Here is an 18,873-nt window from a genome sequence, read left to right as displayed (position 1 = left end):
ATATGAGGAGGATTCAAATGCTTCCATCATGCCTCCATCTCTCTCCATCATTTTCAAAGTTCAAACAGTCGATCCGAACCGCTCAACCTAACCTCCATACTAAAATATGTTTGGAGACCAAATTTTATATTTTTAGGAATTTTTTTACTATTTTTTTAGATAGGTACAAAATCAGTAAATCTGAACCATCTAAAAACAGTATTTTTGTACCTATCTAAAATAATAGTAAAAAAATTTCTAAAAATATAAAATTTGGTCTCCAAACATATTTTAGTATGGAGGTTAGATTGAGCGGTTCGGATCGACTGTTTGAACTTTGAAAATGATAGAGAAAAATGGAGACATGATGGAGACACAAAAACACAGAGGCATTTGAACCCTCCTCTTTATATATATTGTCATCCGCTGCCCCAGTGCTCTGCTTTCCTATAAAATTAAAACAAGACAATTGTATCTCTCCTTGGAAAGTATCAAAAATTAAAACAAGACATTTGTATCTCTCTTTTGGTAATCCTTTCTTGTCTATACCTCTGCTCTCTATCAAAGTTCTTTCTTATTACAAAACAATCCTCATTGTTTTCTCAATATTATACTGTCTGTATTCATGGGTGATATATACCGTTCCAAGCGCCTCTTTTTGGGGCTTCTCTTTGGCTTTCTTCTGAGTTCTTCTCTAAGAGTTCATGGCCAGAACATTTGGCCGATGCCGAAAATGGCGAGTTCTGGCTCTAGTACACTTCGCCTGAGCCGAAATTTTGAACTGAGGACGTACCGAAGCAATTATTTGGACAGTTCTGGTATTTTGAAAGAGGCATTTGAGAGAATGCTACATTTAATTAAGGCTGGTCATACTGTCAAATTCGATTATACGCAAACTTCTCTTCCTGTTCTAGCTGGAATTAACATTGCTATACGTTCTCCTAACGAGATAGTAAGTAATTTCACTTTGTAAATTTGTTAATTATAAGTTAGTTACTTCCATTACTATATATGTTTAGGAATTCAAATTTTGTTGTTTATAACAAGTTAGTTACTTCCATTAAGTAAATTATCTTCCTGTTTATAAGGTAGGGGTGTTCATTGGGTCCGGTTTAGTCGGTTTTAAACCAAACCGAATTAGTTTGGACCAAACGGTTCAGTTCAGTTTGTTTTTTAAAACCGAATTATAACTTTGGTTCAGTTCGGTTTGGAAATTTTCAAAATTGAAATAACCAAACCGATCAAACTTTTATATATTATGAATTTGGTCCGGGCTGCCTCGATTTATTTCTTAATATACTTTGGTTTGCTATAAATCAATTGCTTTAAATAAAAATATTAATATATTTCGGTTTGAACTGAACAAACCGAAATAAAACTTTCGTTCGGTGCAGTTGCAATGCTAAATCGGTTCGGTTCGGTATATTTTTTTTAAACCAAATTATAACTTTGGTTTACCTAGTTCGGTTCAGTTAAACCGAACTGAACCGATGAACACCCCTATAATAATATAAGGTGTCTCGGGAGACACCTAGCTTACACTTGTATTTGCTATTCTTTTTAAATTTTTTGGCTGTTTATAACATCTGTCTTTCTTTTTTTTGTTAAAATGGGTGCAATAAAATTAATATCCTTATTTTGATCAATATTTTGTTTCTCTGTTTTCAATGAAACAATACAGCTAAATTTTGGGATTGATGAGTCATATTATTTACATGTGCCTGACACAGGAAGCATATTGTTTGCAAGAATTGAGGTCAGTTCAAGTAAAATTCAAATCCATTTCCCTTTTCTTTGCAAGTTTACCATCATTCTTATGATGCATTGAACTAAATCTGATTCAATATAGGTCAGATTTTAATCAAAATTGAACAATATGCCCAATTTTTTTGGGATTTCTATGTTTTATTTGTATGTCCGGCCCTTGCAGGGGCGGACCAGATGTATCCAGGAAGGCAGCTTGCCTCTCTCTGAACGTTTGATTTGTAATTTTAGTTAAATTTACAGTTAAAATTAAAATAAATTTCTTGAATTATGATTGGTAGTTAGAATTATAAGTTAAAAAATCAGAAATTACAAGTCAGAGTATTAAAAAGTACAAGTCAAAGCTTTTTTTTTTTTTAATCGAGTACCCAATTAGTTAATAGATTTAAATTCAATTTAGCTATTTTAAGCCCGATTCAATATTATTTTGCCCTCCCTGACGAAAATTCTGAATCTGCCCCTGGACTGGACTCTTGTGCTATGATTTTTCTATAATTTTTATACAATATATAATAAACAGTAATATATATACATCTTCATCTTCATTTGTAATTCACTTTTGTTTGTGTTTTTCCAGGCATCAACAGTTTTTGGAGCACTTCATGCTATAGAGGTGACATACAAAAAATGTACAAATTAAAAATAATTTTTTAATTTCATGATAAATACAGTTCTGAAATTTTGAATATTTTCCTATAAAATTGCAGACACTCAGTCAGTTGTGCTATTTTAATTCCACAACTAAAGCGTTAGAATTGCATTCTGCTCCTTGGACTATTTATGACCTTCCCAGGTTCCCTTATAGGGGTCTCCTCATCGGTTAGATTTCATATTATCTAGCTATTAAATTTCTTTATAACGAGGTTTCTAAATAGTTAGCTATAGCTGCGCTATAGCTTTTTCAGATCTCAAAAGCTATAACGCTATTAACTGTTTTTCTTTTATAATAATTCTAAATAGCTAGCTATGGTTGCGCTATAGCTTTTTTGGATTTTAAAAGCTATAACACTATAATTGTTATTTAGAACCTTGATTATAACTAGTATAAGTTGGTACTGTTGTCAGGGGCGGACCCAATATGTAACAGGGGGGCAGCCGCCCTCCCTGGATTTTGAGTTTTAGTGGTAATCTATCGATACTGATCGACTTTGCCCTCACTGAAATTTTTTTTGCCCCTCTAGATATTTAATTTGTAATTTGGGTTAAATTTAGTATTAAAATCAAAATAATTTTTTTTAATTATAATTGGTAATTAGAATTATAAGTTAAAACATCATAAATTACAAGTCAGAATATTGAAAAATATAAGTCAAAGCATTGTTGTTTTATCGAGTTCCCAATTAGTTAATGGGTTTAAATCCGATTAGCTATTTAAACCAGATTCGATATTATTTTGTTCCCCCTGATGAAAATCCTAAATCCGCCCCTGACTGCTACTTGCATTATATTATCCAATACTATATACATACATGAATATATATGATAGCCTCATAAAAATGTTTGTTTTGCAGACACTTCTCTCTGTTCTTTCTTAAAAACTGTACTGTAATACTAATTGATCAATTAGTTCATGGAATGAGCTGATAATATTATATTGTTGAGCAGATACATCAAGACACTATCTTCCTGTACTGGAAATAAAGAGTGTGATCGATTCAATGGCCTACAGTAAATTGGTATGTTAATAAAATGGCTCCAAATGAAATAGATCAGCTCTTGGTGAGATTGTCAAATTTTATGGACAAAGTCTAATGATTAATTCAGAAAATACAAATCGGTTAAATTTTCTAAAATAAATGATTTAAAAGACACCTACATGTTATTCACAGCAACCCAACCAGAAAACTTCCAATTTTGTGCAAGGGGTTGTTGGTTGGATATGTTTGTTATAGATCAAAATTAGAAGTGATATGATAGTCAAAATGAAAAATTGCAGTAATGATAAAATCATGAACTTTCAACTACATGTATTTACAAATTTATAATATTCCAATCAAGCAGTTGCATAAATATTGTTCTGCAATTCCTTTATGAGGATGAAAACAAACAAATGAAATATGGGTCAAGTGTAAAATATCTTATAAACTCATAGATTTTTTTTTCTGAGTCCTATCTCATTTATGAAAAGTGAACTCAGGACAGTTTCTTTGTAATGATTTGCATGTATAGAATGTTCTTCACTGGCATATTGTGGATGACCAATCATTCCCTATTGAAGTACCATCATACCGAAAACTTTGGAATGGTGCTTATTCTAGTTCAGAGAGATATACAATTGAAGACGCAGCTGAGATCGTAAAGTATGGTATTTTCTATTTTTACTTAACAGTTCTGTAGTCTTAAATTGGTGTTATGCTGAGACTAAGAAGAATTGCAGTTATGCGGAACGGAGAGGGGTGAATGTTTTGGCTGAGATAGATGTACCTGGCCATACCAGCTCTTGGTACATTGCTTTTCTCTTTGTTTCGTTATAATTTTCTTAGTACGATTGACCATACGAGTTCATCGTGTTCTACTGCTTGTTAGACGTAACTTTTTCCAAAATATTTTATTTATATAGGGGTGTCGGTTATCCATCTCTATGGCCATCAAACAATTGTAGAAACCCATTAGATGTCAGTAATGAATTTGCATTTGAAGTAATCGATAGCATTCTTTCAGGTAAGATTCCTATTCTGGTAAATTTTTACTATATTACTTCACTTGATCCCATCTTTAGCGAACCACTGGTATTTGATAGGACATGCTTATGAAGCATGTTCAAATTCTTTGTATTTGTGACATTCAAACATTTAAAAAATAAAACTAGCTTGTCATTGTTTACCAGAAGTTAATTAATAAATCTCTTTTATTTTATTTCAGATTTTAGCAAGGTTTTTAAGTTTAAGTTTGTCCATTTAGGCGGTGATGAAGTGTATATGGGTAAGGCACATTGAATTATCCAGCTTCATTTTTTCTAAAATTTATATTATAATTATTTAATTCTCTTTCTGAACTGATTAGATCTGTCTTTAATTCAGATTGCTGGAATAAAACACCACATATCATTGATTGGTATGTTCATCCTATGTACCCTATTAATTTGAGTAGATAAGCAAAAATAAATTCTAAATCAAATAATTAAAAAACGCTCCTTTATCTTGTGTGTTTGTGTGCTTGTGAATTTTCAGGTTGAATGAGAACAACATGACTTTATCTGACAGCTATAGATATTTTGTGCTGCGGGTTCAAGATATAGCAATGTCATATGGTTATGAAATCATTAATTGGTACAATAGTTATACTTTTACCTAATATTCTCAATTCCAGCTAGGGACTGAACTCTGGTAGTTTGTGTCATCAGTACCAACCTAATTGTAATGATTTTAGGTTTCCTGCAGATCAGAGAAAAGAGGAAAAAAAAATATTGAGTGTAACCAGCCAATACGTACTGATAATTCATTATTACCAAATTGGAGACACTAATAATATGTTGCTGATTACTGTTAACTGTTAAGTGACATTTTCATGATACTGCTAGGGAGGAGACATTTAACAACTTCGGAGACAAGTTGAGCCCAAAAACAGTAGTTCACAACTGGTAAGAATACTGTACACAAAGATTATTTGTTTCTTCACATGGATATATGGCACAATTTCTAAGCTCAAATTAAACATGAAACAGAAAGAACGAATAATAAAGTCCCAAATGATAGCAGTAGTTATTTCAAAATTATAAAATAAATTGACTAGTTCAACGTAGCTGTAGAATCAGTGTCTAGAGTTACTATATATAATTTTTTTAATTTATCAATCAAAATGTGAGAGATGGGAAAGATCAATACCCATTAAACATTTTTATACGAAGTTGAACAAAGCTATCTAGAATATTCAGGACATCCCATTTTAAGGTGCTAACATAATTTTCAAATCAAATAAAAAACAAAACAAAAATAGGTTAGGGGGAAGGGTGGCACAAAAAGTGGTGGAGGCTGGTTTGAGATGCATAGTAAGCAACCAAGATAAATGGTACCTTGACCACTTGGAGGTCTCATGGCAAGCCTTCTATGATAATGAACCCCTAACTGACATCTCCAACCCTGATCAACAAAAATTGATACTTGGTGGCGAGGTGTGCATGTGGGGTGAGCAAATTGATATGTCAAATATTCAACAGACTATCTGGCCTCGTGCAGCTGCAGCAGCAGGTACAAGGATGGCAATCTCAAAAAAAAAAAAAAAAAAATGCCCACAAATATCAGCTAAAATTTACATTTAAACTTCTTTGTTTGGGGTTTTCTTCTTTTCTGTTTGTTTGTTGAGGCTTTCAAGATGGTCAATACCAAAAGACCCACAAAAAACTTTCCTTATCTTTGATTCCACACCTAATAGGCTAATACGTCTTTCATGCAAGCAATTCAAATTTGCAATCAATACCATACCATTTTCTTTGGGCATTTGGCAACTAACACCTAGCTCTCAGAAAGATTGATTATTCCTAGCCCTTTATTATCTACTCAACCGAAAATAAAGTTACCCGGTTAAGTATTTACTTAAAGTTTTGTCTATGCTCTTTCAATATAGAACGGTTGTGGACCCCATTGGAGAAGCTCGCAAAGCATCCCATAGAAGTCAGAATGAGGCTAGCCCACTTCAGGTGTTTGCTAAATCAAAGAGGCATTCAGGCAGCTCCTCTTGACATTTTCGGCCGATATATCCCACAAGAACCAGGCTCTTGTTTTAACCAGTAAATTTGTATTAGAACAATCACATCTGGTAAGATAATTTGGGCAGCTTGTCACAAGCATGTGGACCCCGCCCATTGTACAATATAGCATTTAGTACTTCACAACAGAACTCATAAGGAATCTGCTAGAGAAATCAGATTATACTTTTCCTTGTAAATAATTTCTTTTACTTCCCATCCAACAATAAAAGTTAATACGGTGCTTTGATATTTGATATAGCTTCAAATTTAGCATAGTTTTTTTATGATGCTTGCATTGGAGTTCGACTTGAAGTTGCAACATTTTTCAAAGTTTGTCAGGGAGATTTCTCAAACCACTTTTAAATACTCCTTGGGCGATTGGATTCCAACAACAGGATATAAATTCCAGAAGATCTTCCAGTCAATATTATCTATCTTCACCTTTGTTAAAAATAAATTCCAGAAAATCTACCAGTTAATATAGTAAGTGAAAACCAATTTAGATGCTGTCACCTCTTTTGTACTTAATAGCACTGCACCTACCAACTGGTAGTAGTCTAGCACTGTACCAAACGACATCAATCCAGTCCAAAAAAAATTGGCTTATGAATTTTGCAAAACTCAAAGGACAACTTCTACTACTAGTGGTTTGCACAAACAACAAACAACTCTCTCACTAATCGACCTCCCCCCCTATTATATAATCTATCCTCAGCTTTGTACAAATAGTATTTAGTAGGGATATCAGCTCTGTACATAACTTCTATACTATCTCAAAAAAATTTCTACACTAAAACCAATTGATGATTAGCACCACTCTCATCCCCATCTCTTTCACCATTGCAGACTGTCTCGAATTTCTGTAAGCATTCCTCCATATTCGCCACATACTTCTCCATACCACTAACCTGCCGTGCCAGATCCAAACCAATCTTCATCCACTTCCTAGCAACCTCCCCTTGTCTGAGGCGTACTGCTAGATTGGATATGTTCCATGCTGACATGGCAAGCCACTTCCCCTCTTCTGCTGGGTACTCCCCCATTCTCAACCCAACGACAATCTGGTATGCTTGTTTGTACACCTCGTATGCCAAGTCCTCACTATGCGAAGTAATACTTGCAAGTTTTCTTAGTATAATACCGATTGACTGGTAGTCAGGAGGATGCAAGGAGAGCAGGGAGGTGAGAGAGGATCTGAAAGCAAATTCAGCTGCCTCAAGATTTGGTTTGAGACCAAGGGAAGCAGTCAGGCCAAGCTGTAGGAGATGATGTGGTGTACATGCTTTGGTGGACGCATAGCTCTTTATGAGTTGGGTTTGTTGCCGTTGCATGTTGGTGGGGCTTTTGTTTAGGAGTTGGTATGAGTTGTATGTATGAAGGAAATGGAACCCAGCATTTATAGATTCATCAGCAGATAATGATGATAATAACTGCACAAGCACAACAAAATGCAAAGTAAGATGCAAATAAATACGAAAGCCTACTAGGCATCGAAAACTTGTCAAGTTATTACTGAAGCAGGCCAATAATACAAATGTATCTATATGTCAGAAAACTAAAAGTTTAGCGGAAAAAAGAAACAGAAAATTAACAACCAACAAGCCTTCTGGTATGCCAGTTGATAATCTCCCTAAAGGGGAAAAATACAAAAATTCTTTTAAAAATTTGAATTATTACCTTGCCTGCTTGTTCGAGCATTTCAACACCTTTCTTTACATCCAAGCCCAACAAATTACCCTTCTTTCTTTCATCTAAACTCAACAAAGCACCTACACTCAAAATCAAGCACTTACAGATCATGGCTTGATTTGCATCGTTAATTCCATCCCCAAAATTCCCAGCAGTACCATAAAACTCTGCAGCCAGCTCAAAAAAATCTTTACACAACTCATGCTTCATCTCTCTTCCTGCTTTAAGTCCAAAGTTCCAGCAATTTCCAGCAAACCAGTTGATTTCACGTGCCCCACTGGCCCCTTTACCAAAGAAACTTTGTACACCAATTTCAACCATGCGGGATCGTACCAGTTTTGCATGTTTTAGTATTTCAGATTCAGTATTTGGTTCGCAAAGCAAGAGGGTTGTCAAACTGCGAATTACTGAGACTTCTGACAAGGGCATTGATTTGCCAGGGGAGTATAGAGAAAGAAGGATCGAGAGAGACGAGATTGCCACACGTGTAGACTTATTTTGTAGGGACTCATGTGTGGAGATGGATAGGAACTCTGGATGGAAGTCGGTGTAGGTCAGCATGGATTGGAGCTGCTTAATTGCTTCATCCTCTTCTTTCAGTCTAAGATGGATTTTGAACTAAATGTGCATCAATTTTTTTTTTGGGATTAGTATTGATTTTCCTGAAAGATATTAGGAAAGCTAAGTTTAATGAAGTGCAGGAATAGTACCTTGAGGAAAGCACATGTTATGCTTGGCTCGAGCTGGTAAAAAAAAAAATTAAATGGGTAAATTCAGAAGAAGAAAAAAATCCATACACACTAAAACAATGGCACTTGGCATTTCTTCAATCAGTGACTACCAAACTGGTGGTAGTCAGCAGACCCACGAGCTGTAGTATTACTGATGTACAGCTTCACCAGACCATACCAATCTAGTGCAGCATCAACAGTATTAGCATGATTATGTAGCTTAATTATGCCTCATGGAGCCCAAGAATAACAGCAAAAGAGAAACTGATAACCACATTAAAGGCCAATTTTACAAAACTAGCATTGGTATTTTATTGTCATTTGATATTATATTTGTTGTTTTAGCTTCAGCTTTGTATTTCATGCTCAATGCATCCCTGATTTACAAGAAAGATTGCAACTAAACAAATACCTAATGCACAAAACCATACTAGTCTTGGGCTCTTAGCTCTCTACCTGACCATTACTGTACTACAAATAGATAAGACATCTTGGTTTAAAATGTACCTTGTCAGCCTCATTAATGAATTCTCGAGCTCGATCAAGCTGGGAATTTGCGAGATAGCAGAGAGTCAGAACTCTGAAGCAATTCGCTCGCCTTGACCGGCTCTCTTCTTCTCTAGACAAATACAGCATTGACCTCTCAAATAGCTCGGCACTAATATCCAAGTTTTGTAGTCTGAAATGCTCGGCCCCACTTCAAGATTAAAGGAATGTGATGAGGGTTAAAAGGAGTTTTAGTGGTTTGGGTCTCCAAAATTCTTCCAGATATTTCTCAGGACATTTCAAAAAATCTTTATATGTTGTAGAAGATGACATTCCTTCAATCAAATCTTAATATGTTGTAGCAAGAAATTACCAGCTTTATAAAAAAAAAACACTGTTTTACCCTTAGCAATCTGAAAAACACATAAGCCTTTGCAAATTTCATCAATGATTAAACCATTGTTTCATAGAAACTCTATAACAAACACCTTGTCGTCAAGCTCATCCTTATTCATGACATTATAAAAGACAAACTAGATTTCTAGAATTAAATCTGGCAGCTAAAACAACCTAAAACCAACTCACCAATTCCAGAGGAGAGCATGCATCGCGCCACGTTCTCTCTTGCTTTCATCGCCATTAAATAGCCCCACAATCCTCTCATCAGCTGCCAGCTCAGCGGCAGCCTTAGCCCGTCCCTTCCCTCCACCACCTCCTCCGCCTTCCAAAACCCTTTTCACCACCCTCACTGCAGCTGCAGCCCCACCAACCCGGCACCGTCCCGCAAGTGCCACCATCACAGCAGGTGCTGCCTCCGCACCAGCCTGCTTCAAATACTCCTCAGCTGCTGCCACCACCACACTTTCAGCTGCCTCTTTATTTTTTACTAATCTCATCAATTCCTTCTCACCCTCTGGTACATTCCCTATTCCTAGCCAACCCTTCATTGCCACGTAACCTACACTTGGATGTTCAGATTCATCTTCCTTCCAACTGCTTCGCAAAACCCGCACACATTTTAAGGCACCTTCAAAATCTTCATGGTGTAATCTCTCAGCTGAGAGGAATCGAAGACATCGGGATTTTAGTGCTTCTAATTCTGATTTTTTAGAGTATTTTCCAGTGGCAGAAATCCCCTTCTCGCATATGTCTAAGGCTTCTGATAGTAAATCAGAGGCATTGGGGCTTGTGCTGGATTTGCTTTTTGACAACAGATGTTTTCCATATGAGAGGAACTGTTCAGCACAGGATTTGTATGCATCAGCGCAAGCTGACTTTAACAGAAGCGGTTTTGATCGGTTTAACAAGGCAATTGCCAGGGTTTTATCAGATTCATCCCATGCTGTCTGCGACCTTGCAAGATTCAGATCCAGTAGCATTCGGATTTCTTCTTCATTGCCACTACTAGCATCGACTAAATCAGTGGCCTTCTCAAAGCATTTGGCTGCACGATCCAGCCGGCCAAGCTCGTGCCAAATCAAACCAGTTCGGTGAAGGAAAGAGGCTGCTTTGACCGTAGCAGAGGGGACGCTGATCGGAATCCCAGCGACTAGCAACATATCCGTCGTGCATTGGCGGAGTTCGGCCAGGGAGGTGCTCTGGCGATCCCCCGAGTTGGAGAGGTCGATGCACGCATTCCAAAGGCGGAAGCTCAGTTTCCATAGGTGAAGTTGCCAAGGATCGGGGAAGGGTGCAAGAGGGGCTAGGAGTGTGAGTTGGCGGCGCAGAGAGGTGGCAAGAGTAGAGAGAGAATTTGGAGAGGCGGAGGAGGAAGACGAGTGTGTTTCCGCGGAGACGACGAGGGATTCCAGATCGGAGATTTGAGATGACAGCGGATCGCCGGAGCTTCTGTTGAGATCCGGCGATAGCTCGGAGATCTTCATTTTTTTCCCTCCTTTTTGGTGTTTTCACGAAAGTTCCATTTGGTTTCTGTTTAGCGGGAAATATTCCGAGTTTGGAGACGAAAACTAGAATTCTATCCTCTGAGATACCTCAAAATTTGCGTGACTTTACGGAAAATTTTAACCGTTTAAATAAGTATTGCACGAATCTCAAATCACAAATAATACAGGCCCCCGCGCTATCACCGAATAGGAACCGGACACGTCGGTCACGTAAAAGTTGAGATATCTCAGAGGATACGCACTCCGAAAACTGGGGGTATGGATCCTAAAGTAACCCGAATTTTAAGTTTCGATCTAGGCCGTCCGATCAGAGCTGATCGGACGGTTTGGATCCAAATTTGAGTTATTTTAGGGAATCGGAATTCAAAACAAGGAGGGAGGAATTTAGGCTCATGCAAATTTGTTGAGCTCTGTATCTAATTTTTTCAACTGATATATTATATAGAGTTAGGCTGGGGTGCTATGGATAGCATAGTGGCCTCTATGCTACGGCTCAATATTTGAGTTTTCAAAATCCAAACGGTCGATCCGAACCGTTCATCTTATTCTCCATATTAATATCTGCTTGGAGACCAAATTTTATAATTTTCTGAATTTTTTTACTATTTATTAAGCCACTTTGAAAATCGCTAATCCAACGGTTTTACTGTTTTGTGCAGCCACCGTTGGATCAACAATTTTGTAAAATACTTAATAAATAGTAAAACAATTCAGAAAAATGTAAAATTTGGTCTCCAAGCAGATATTAATATGGAGAATAAGATGAACGGTTCGGATCGACCGTTTGGATTTTGAAAACTCGAATATTAAGCCGTAGCATAGAGGCCACTATGCTATCCATAGCACCCCAGCCTAACTCTATTATATATGCATATTTGTAATTATTTAATTAGTTTTTTAACGAATACATTATTTTTAAAAATATAATAATAAAAAATTGATCTTGTATGTTTTTAACATTCAAATAATTATTTCTAACAAATTTTAAATTTTATAAAAAAAAAAAAACCTTAGCTACATTTTGTTAATATGGAAATAAAAAATACTTCCTGTTCTGATTTAACACTAATAATTTTATATTTTTAAGGAGTCTAGTGATAATATGAAAATGTAATGATGACCACTAATATGACTTCCGTATCATCACGGGTCCGGATCCCCTAAAGTAACTCAATCTTTGGGTTTTGAATCGAGACCGTCCGATTTGAATCTGTCGTTCGAGATTATTTTGTGATTCGAATTCACCTCTCGAAATGTGTGCGCTCCACTTCGGATAGATTATCATAGATTCGAATCGGATAGACCTACCAAACCCCACTTTCCAATTTCAAAGCTCAAAAGAAAAAGAAGACTTTGTTCAACGGGCTAACGGCTCGTCTATTTGGGTTTCTGTTAATTAGTTGGGGCTTAACCAGTAGTACATTTTGACTCTGGAATTTTAGTAAAAAAGCTAGCGTACGTGTAGAAAACAGTACAGATTATTGTAGCTATTCTAACTATTCTTAATCTACTATTCTTAACAGTAGCTATTCTAGCTATTCTCTAGTGCATCCAAACGTACCATCATCCGTATCCTCTCCGGTATTACAGAGGATCACCCTCACTTTAAGGTTTGAGATTAAATCTCAATCGGTTTGGGATTCAGATCGCAATAGGAGCAGTATTTTTGGACTTTGAGATTCGTGTCAAGTTAAAAAGAACGGTTCAGATCTAGTAATTGTAAAAGATTCCCTTATCAGGTATTGGAGAGGATGTGAATTCCAAATTATTGAGGTCAGACAAGATGCGCGCTAGGAATTTTTTTTTTAAAAACCATAATTAAAAAAATTAATTTTTGAAAACCAATATGATTCTTTTTTCTTTCCTTTTTTTTATAAAAATCATAAGAATTGAAATGCCATTTTGGTATGCCATATTTTTTTTCCGAACTGTTTTTTCAGAAAAAAAATGGTGTAATACCTTTAGACCAAGATGCCATTTCAATCCAACTTTTTTTTAGTGCGGAACAAAATGACATTTCGGTCCGAACAATCTTTATTTTTTTATTTTTTTAAGGAAAGAGAGAAGAGGGAGGCTGTCTTGGGGTAAAAAAAAATTTAATACGGGATTGAAATGTTATTTCAGTCCGGAGAGATTAATTTATGGATTTTCTGTGGCCCCTGGTATGAAAAGCTGTGAAACAAATACGGACCAAATTGCTATTTCGGTCTCCAAAAAAAAAAACTGGCGAACTGAAATGACATTTCAGTTATTATGGTTTTTGTAAAAAAAAAATAAGTAATCAGGTTGGTTTCATAAATTTTTTTTTTTTAATTATGGTTTATAAAAAATATTCGCGCGTTAGTATATCCCGTTGAAAACCAATGTATAACTGGTTAAAAAAAAGGATTGTATATAAAAGTTTCTAATAAAAAGTATCTAACCATAAATTATCGGCGGACATCAGAAAAAATAATTTAAATGTTCAGTCAAAAGAAGAAAAAGAAAATTGTTCTCAGCTATTTCGCAGTAGCAGCAAGTAGCTAGTGACATCTCTCTACTTTTTTTTTTATTATTGTTTGAAAGTGAAATGATTTAATTTAATTTCTATTTATTTATATGTAATATCTCTGAAGTAGGTAATGGCTTTTGGACTTGTGTAATTTTGTTTTACTGGTGCCCTTAGTTGTAAAACTTTTTCACAGGTAGTTAAATTGATACTGATTCGGTATCATCTTCTTTGAATTAACTATATTTTCTAATAAATTCGGTAGGTTTACAAACCCACATTTTTCAACAATTGCACTTTAGTATAACAAGTTTGGTGTATTTTGATTCTCAGACAGCTTTCGTTGAAAATTTTACAACCAAATTTTCGATGTATATATATATATATATATACCCCTTTGTAAACTTCAATAACTTGTTAACAACCAAACACATAAACAACAGTTTCAATGTCAAAGCTTGTTATCTCCACATGTCTTCTACTTCAATTAATCTCTTCTCTCTATTTTGCATCAAATGTACACTACCTCAACGTGCAAGATTACGGTGCCAAGCCGGATAGCATGACCGACTCATCCCAGTCATTTCTTCAGGCATGGGGTAGTGCATGCAGCTCGAGTCAACCCGTTACAATCCATGTACCAGCCGGAAGTTTCCTGATTACAGGTACCACATTCTCTGGCCCCTGCAAAAACACCGATATCGAGTTCTTAATTGATGGCACGATTGTTGCACCAACGAAGAATGAGAACTTACGTGATCCCGATCAGTGGATAATGTTTGATACTGTGGAGGGAGTCTCGATCAATGGTGGAACTTTCGATGGAAGAGGAGAGGCGCTCTGGAAATGCAAGTCGGCTAATAATCACCACTGCCCTGATGGTGCACCGGTATAAAATCAAAACTTAAGAATATTTAGATTTTTTTTTACAAATTAACAACATTTAGAAAATTGTACTGAAGTATGTACTGTTATATAGAAGAACATAATCAGTGTACTTAATTTATTTTTTTTCCAAACTCGCAGACTCTAATTTTCAGAAACTCAAAGAACATCGCAATAAACAGCATCAGCTCAATCAATAGCGAACTCTTCCACGTAGTCATCCTCGGGTGCAACGGTGTGACATTGCAAGGTGTCAACATAATAGCACCCGAAAGCAGCCCCAACACAGACGGCATTCATGTCGAGAGTTCCACGGGTGTCACCATTATTCAAGCTAATATTAAGACCGGCGATGATTGCATCTCTATTGGGCCCGGTACCAGCCATTTGTGGATTGAGCGTGTCAACTGTGGCCCTGGGCATGGTATTAGGTGAGCATGTATATTAGTTATTTATTTTAATGCAATGTCAATAATATAGTTACAATAGAGCAGGAAAAATTAACAAAGGGGAAAAAATATACTAAAAGGAAAAGTTCTTAGTCTAGAGTGGAAGTTGATCCATTAGTCTAAAGAGTTTGGTTAGTTTCAAATTTTGCACTAGTTTTGGAAGCCAACTGTTTGGTATGGTAATTTCTTTCTTCTTCAACTGAAGGAGGCAAAGTAATTGGGCCCCAATTCAGTGCTGTAATAACTGAATCTTACTTTTGCTGGGTCTGTTACAAATATATGAAGTTGGAACTAAACCTAACCCAAATATGAACAAATAAGATGGAGTAAGTAATTAAGCTAGGCTAGCCAACCATCTTCATTTACCAGAACTAAATGCTTTTTCTTTACAAATAGAACACTTGTAATAAAGGAACTTATAGAAGGAAATTGAGTTAGACAAAAGTTGCATTGTTGGAACTAAAACTAAATTTAGGGGTGAAAAATGTACAAGAAATATGCTTATGTAAAACTTTTTGCTTAGATTTAAATAATTAATTTATGACGTATTTTCTGTAATTTTTTCTTATAAAATTAGCATAGGAAGCTTGGGGAAAAAGGGACAAGGGCTTGACGTGGATGGCGTACAAAATGTTACAGTGAAAACTACGGTTTTCACCGGTGCAAAAAATGGTTTTCGAATTAAAACATGGGGCACAAAATCCCGGGGATATGTGAAAAATGTAGCATTCGTCGACGCCATGATGAGAAATGTCGAAAACCCGATTATTATCGACCAGCACTATTGCCCCGATGATGATGGCTGCCCTAGTAAGGTACGCGCAGAATTTGTAAAAACATTTAAATTTGTCATATATACCATCTTAAACTCTGTTTTCTTGGTGTCAAAATGATCAGGACTCTAGTTCAGGCATCAAGATTAGTGACGTGAAGTACGAGCAAATCCACGGTACATCTGCCAGCCAAGTTGCGGTGAATCTCGACTGTAGCTCGAGCAACCCCTGCAGTCAAATCAGCATGCAGGATATTAAGCTTGCGTACACGAACGGGCGATCGGAAGCAAATTGCAAGAATGCTCAAGGAGTTTCATTGGGGTATATGGTTCCACCTAGCTGTCTCTGATACTGTCAATTGACAAAATTATTATTTAGGAATTTAGTTATTATAGTATGAAATTTGGTAAAGAACAGGGGAAATATTTTAGAAGGGGGTTCTGTGCTTGGTTCGTTGGCTCAAGCCGACCTTAAAAGAGAGAACAAATTGGAAGTAAATTAAGGATGTTAGATATGCATGATAGTGATCTACTATACTTTTAGATTGGGCGTTTTATACTTTTAATAAAGGATAAAATGGATATTTTATAATTTGTGAGTTTTTGGAAGTTTAGAGGGGAAATACGTAATTTTGAAGTTTTTGAGGGGTATACGTGAAATTTCTCCTAATATTTATATTCATAAAATTAAACTGAAATTAATTTAAAATTAATTTTGAAAAAACTATATTCATGCAATTAATTTTGATTGCTTTTAGTTTTGAAAAGTTTGAAAAAAAAAATTCATACATCTCAAAATTTAATTTTTGAAATGAAATGAATGACCGAATAAAAAATAATATTTTTGTCAATATGATGTTGTAAAAGCAATTTTATTAGTGTGGCAGCGTGCTCTGTGGAACAGTACTAATACCCTCCTAGTTAAACATATCATTGTTATATCCAATTTATAAATATTAAATTTCGTCAAATTATTCTGAATTTCAAATTTAGGCTTCCAAATTACGTGACGTACTGAAAAATGCTAGAGAAGTTTCGGTTTGAATAAAGAAAAGGTAAATGTAAATAAAACAAGAGGATTCAAATGCCTCTATTTTTAAAAACTTTAATAATTTAAAATTTAAAAGTTGAAATAAAACCGTTAAATATGATCTACATCATTTTATCTATACACATGTAAAAAGCTATCACATTTCAATTTTATTTTAGTTATCATCAAGATTCAAGAGTTTAAAAAAAAAAGTACTAATGTGAATAATTTCTAAATGTTGATTTTTCCACTTTTGATTCACATGGAAACAAAACTGAAATGTGATACTCTTTTATGAGCACTTGGAGAAAATAATATAGATCACATCTAACGGTTTTATTTTTACTTTTAAGTTTTAAATTTTGAGTTATTAAAGTTTTACAAGATGAAGGCGACACAGAAAATAGAGGCATTTGAACCAGTGTTGTAAATAACGGTATGCGGTAATCAGACAAACAAAGTACCATCAAACAATTAATCAGAAATAATCGTAAATAATCGACTATAATCGGAAAAATCCATAACAGTTTGATTACAACAAACCAACCGATTAATCAGTCTAAACAGACGTATTTTACAACACTAATTTGAACTAATTTAAACCCTCCTCATGAAACATAAGCTGCAAAATAAAATAAAAAAGAGAGGAAAAGCGAAACATAAGACGGAGCTAATTTTCTCTCTTCGGTCGATCTTAATTTCCTACCCTTCTTAAATCCCCCCAAAATTCGTTGGCACTGCTGCGGTTCTTGTCGGTCGGATCGGCCTTCGGATCCCAAACGCTCAACCCGAAACCGTCAGCATCTGACTCAAGGTTTCTCAGCTCAGAGAAGTGATTGGTTCTGCTGATCCCACAGGCTCTCTCTCTCTCTCTCTAGTGCTTGTTTGTAAATACCATCCACACAAAACTTGGACACACTGGTACTGTGGTACAGATTGGTACCAAACCAGTTCCTTCTCTTTGATTTTGTATTTTCTTGTGCTTCATGTGAATAGAAGCACAAGAAACGAAAACTTATTTGGGCCCTTGAGCACAATTTTCTTGATGATTTACATGTTTTGATATGTAAAAGTGCTCTTATACAAAATCACAATCATAACGTACATATATGTTTGCCAATTAACTGAATTAATTATACTTAGCGATATTTACGTATATGCAGCAATATATAATATCAATATGTGTTTCACTTTTAGCTAGTTTATTCCTTAATAATTAGCTGTTCATGGAAGCAATTAATGTGAAGGGATATATAAGAGAGGAAGCTTCCTCCAAACATCCCAAATATTAGCTATATCCATGTCATCCTCCTTAATTACCCCTATAATTATCCTTATTCTACTACTAATAACTCTCCTGCTAATCCTGCTAATCCTAATTCTACTATTTTTTTCTTCCCCTATATGCTTACACCATCTAACACAGTACACGGCAGCAGTGCTTAGGCACTCCAACCACCCGGGTCCATAACATATCAGTCTGTACCTAGGGGTGGATCCAGAATTTCGATCAGGAATAGACACAAAATGCACACATTTTCAAATTTGAAATTTATAGATGAAAAAAATAGTTATCTATACGAAACTGACATAAAAAATAGACACAATTATTTATATTTAGTTTTAAAAACATAACGTAATTATTTATGTTAAAATTTATTTAAAATCCATATTTTAAAATAAGTTTTATATATTTTCTTGTAAACACACAAGATATTACAGACATGGTTTGTAGAAGTTTGTTTTGAACTAGAAAAAATAGAAAAAAAAAATTGATAAAAAAAAATTGTCAAAAATAATGTTAAGACAAATTATTACACTCAACAAATTGGTCTATTCTATGAGGTAGTGCCCTATGGTTGTTCTCATGTACTGATTGATTGTCTCGAATTTTTCGAAAAAAATATGTTTTGTTTTAGAAAAATAAGAAATGATTTATATAATTTTAATTTAATAATACAAAGGACAAGACTCAAATATTTACTAATATAAATAATGTAGAATTAAAA

General features: G+C 35.2%; 3 protein-coding genes across 3 annotated transcripts; 2 read left to right on the top strand and 1 right to left on the bottom strand.

Moving 5' to 3' along the window:
• The first annotated feature begins 604 nt into the window (after positions 1 to 604).
• LOC144575444 (beta-hexosaminidase 3-like) lies at positions 605 to 6,473 on the top strand. Its single transcript, XM_078325594.1, has 14 exons — positions 605 to 931; positions 1,661 to 1,735; positions 2,321 to 2,356; positions 2,451 to 2,562; positions 3,349 to 3,419; positions 3,913 to 4,043; positions 4,121 to 4,186; positions 4,304 to 4,404; positions 4,606 to 4,665; positions 4,764 to 4,797; positions 4,914 to 5,012; positions 5,264 to 5,323; positions 5,680 to 5,930; positions 6,307 to 6,473. Exons 1-14 carry the CDS (start codon positions 605 to 607, stop codon positions 6,471 to 6,473), a joined length of 1,590 nt encoding a protein of 529 aa, XP_078181720.1.
• A 668-nt stretch (positions 6,474 to 7,141) lies between these two features.
• On the bottom strand, positions 7,142 to 11,228 carry ATSPO22 (Tetratricopeptide repeat (TPR)-like superfamily protein). The gene is made up of 5 exons (XM_078325865.1): positions 9,922 to 11,228; positions 9,358 to 9,547; positions 8,830 to 8,862; positions 8,108 to 8,737; positions 7,142 to 7,860 (listed from the first exon to the last, which is right to left on the bottom strand). Exons 1-5 carry the CDS (start codon positions 11,217 to 11,219, stop codon positions 7,216 to 7,218), a joined length of 2,796 nt encoding a protein of 931 aa, XP_078181991.1. The 5' UTR covers positions 11,220 to 11,228; the 3' UTR covers positions 7,142 to 7,215.
• Positions 11,229 to 14,126: 2,898 nt separating this feature from the next.
• LOC144575839 (polygalacturonase-like) lies at positions 14,127 to 16,330 on the top strand. The gene is made up of 4 exons (XM_078326082.1): positions 14,127 to 14,617; positions 14,755 to 15,044; positions 15,640 to 15,877; positions 15,960 to 16,330. Exons 1-4 carry the CDS (start codon positions 14,177 to 14,179, stop codon positions 16,182 to 16,184), a joined length of 1,194 nt encoding a protein of 397 aa, XP_078182208.1. The 5' UTR covers positions 14,127 to 14,176; the 3' UTR covers positions 16,185 to 16,330.
• The last annotated feature ends 2,543 nt before the right edge of the window (positions 16,331 to 18,873 follow it).

Source organism: Carex rostrata, chromosome 24 (genome assembly GCF_964058835.1).
Source record: "Carex rostrata chromosome 24, lpCarRost1.2, whole genome shotgun sequence".
Classification (NCBI taxonomy): domain Eukaryota; kingdom Viridiplantae; phylum Streptophyta; class Magnoliopsida; order Poales; family Cyperaceae; genus Carex; species Carex rostrata.
This window is presented reverse-complemented; position numbering and strand designations above follow the sequence as displayed.